Source organism: Helobdella robusta (assembly GCF_000326865.2).
Source record: "Helobdella robusta unplaced genomic scaffold HELROscaffold_71, whole genome shotgun sequence".
Lineage (NCBI taxonomy): Eukaryota > Metazoa > Annelida > Clitellata > Rhynchobdellida > Glossiphoniidae > Helobdella > Helobdella robusta.
The window spans coordinates 21,159-21,948 of NW_008705401.1; the positions used below are offsets into that span (position 1 = coordinate 21,159).

The 790-nt window shown below is 30.6% G+C and overlaps 1 protein-coding gene across 1 annotated transcript in view; it reads right to left on the minus strand.

Annotated features, from left to right (window-relative positions):
• Positions 1-188: 188 nt before the first annotated feature.
• Positions 189-790, minus strand: part of HELRODRAFT_181416 (hypothetical protein) — a gene marked incomplete at both ends in the record, with an annotated part of 45,073 nt that continues 44,471 nt past the window's right edge. Inside the window, one exon of the mRNA XM_009031226.1 lies at positions 189-212. Within this exon, the coding sequence (XP_009029474.1) occupies positions 189-212 (24 nt within the window). The remainder of the gene's footprint in view (positions 213-790) is intronic.

The following is a 790-nucleotide window of genomic DNA, read 5'->3' on the forward strand; positions in this document are numbered from 1 at the left end:
CTCATTCCGAAGAATATCTACTGCCAAAAAATTGTTACTTAATGAATTGGATATCATAAAAAAAGATAAAAAAGAAAAATTATCACTCAAACAAGGTGGAAATAAAAAAGTTGACAAGGTAGTCGAGTTAGTTGAAATATTTAAATATATTATTTCAAATGATTTACAACAAAATTTGCCGACTTTTGTTATCTTGAATCCAAGCAGAGTTCCTCGAGAAGGGTTAGATATTTTAGATATTATTCAAATAAATAATGACAAAATGGTAGAAAAATTGAATGAATTAACGGAAATGAATAAATTACTGCTGTCAATGCACAACGTGCGTCTAAGTAACGAACAGGTGTCTGTACGCGACCGCATTAATAAATATAGCTTAGATAGTACAAACTTGATTAATAAATATCCAGTTAGTAATTTGCATGAACCTGAATTAGAAATAGCTAAAATCAATTCCGTAAACAATAACAATATACCTTGGTCAGACGCTGTACAAACACCAAGCGACATGTTACAAACCTATGCAATGGTCGTGAACAGAAACAAGAATAGAACCAAACTCAGTACAAGTTCTGTTGAAAAAAATATAAACGTTGTAAACACAGTTAAAAATCCATCAAATGAGAACATCAACAAAATGGAACAATCAAAAAAACCTGCAAAGAGGATTATCGGCACCAAAATTATGGAACATGTAAAATTACAACCTGATAAAATAATCATGAAAAAAAAAGTTTTTTGCCTAAGCAATGTAAAGAAATGCCACAGAGATGATGTTGTGGAGTTCTTG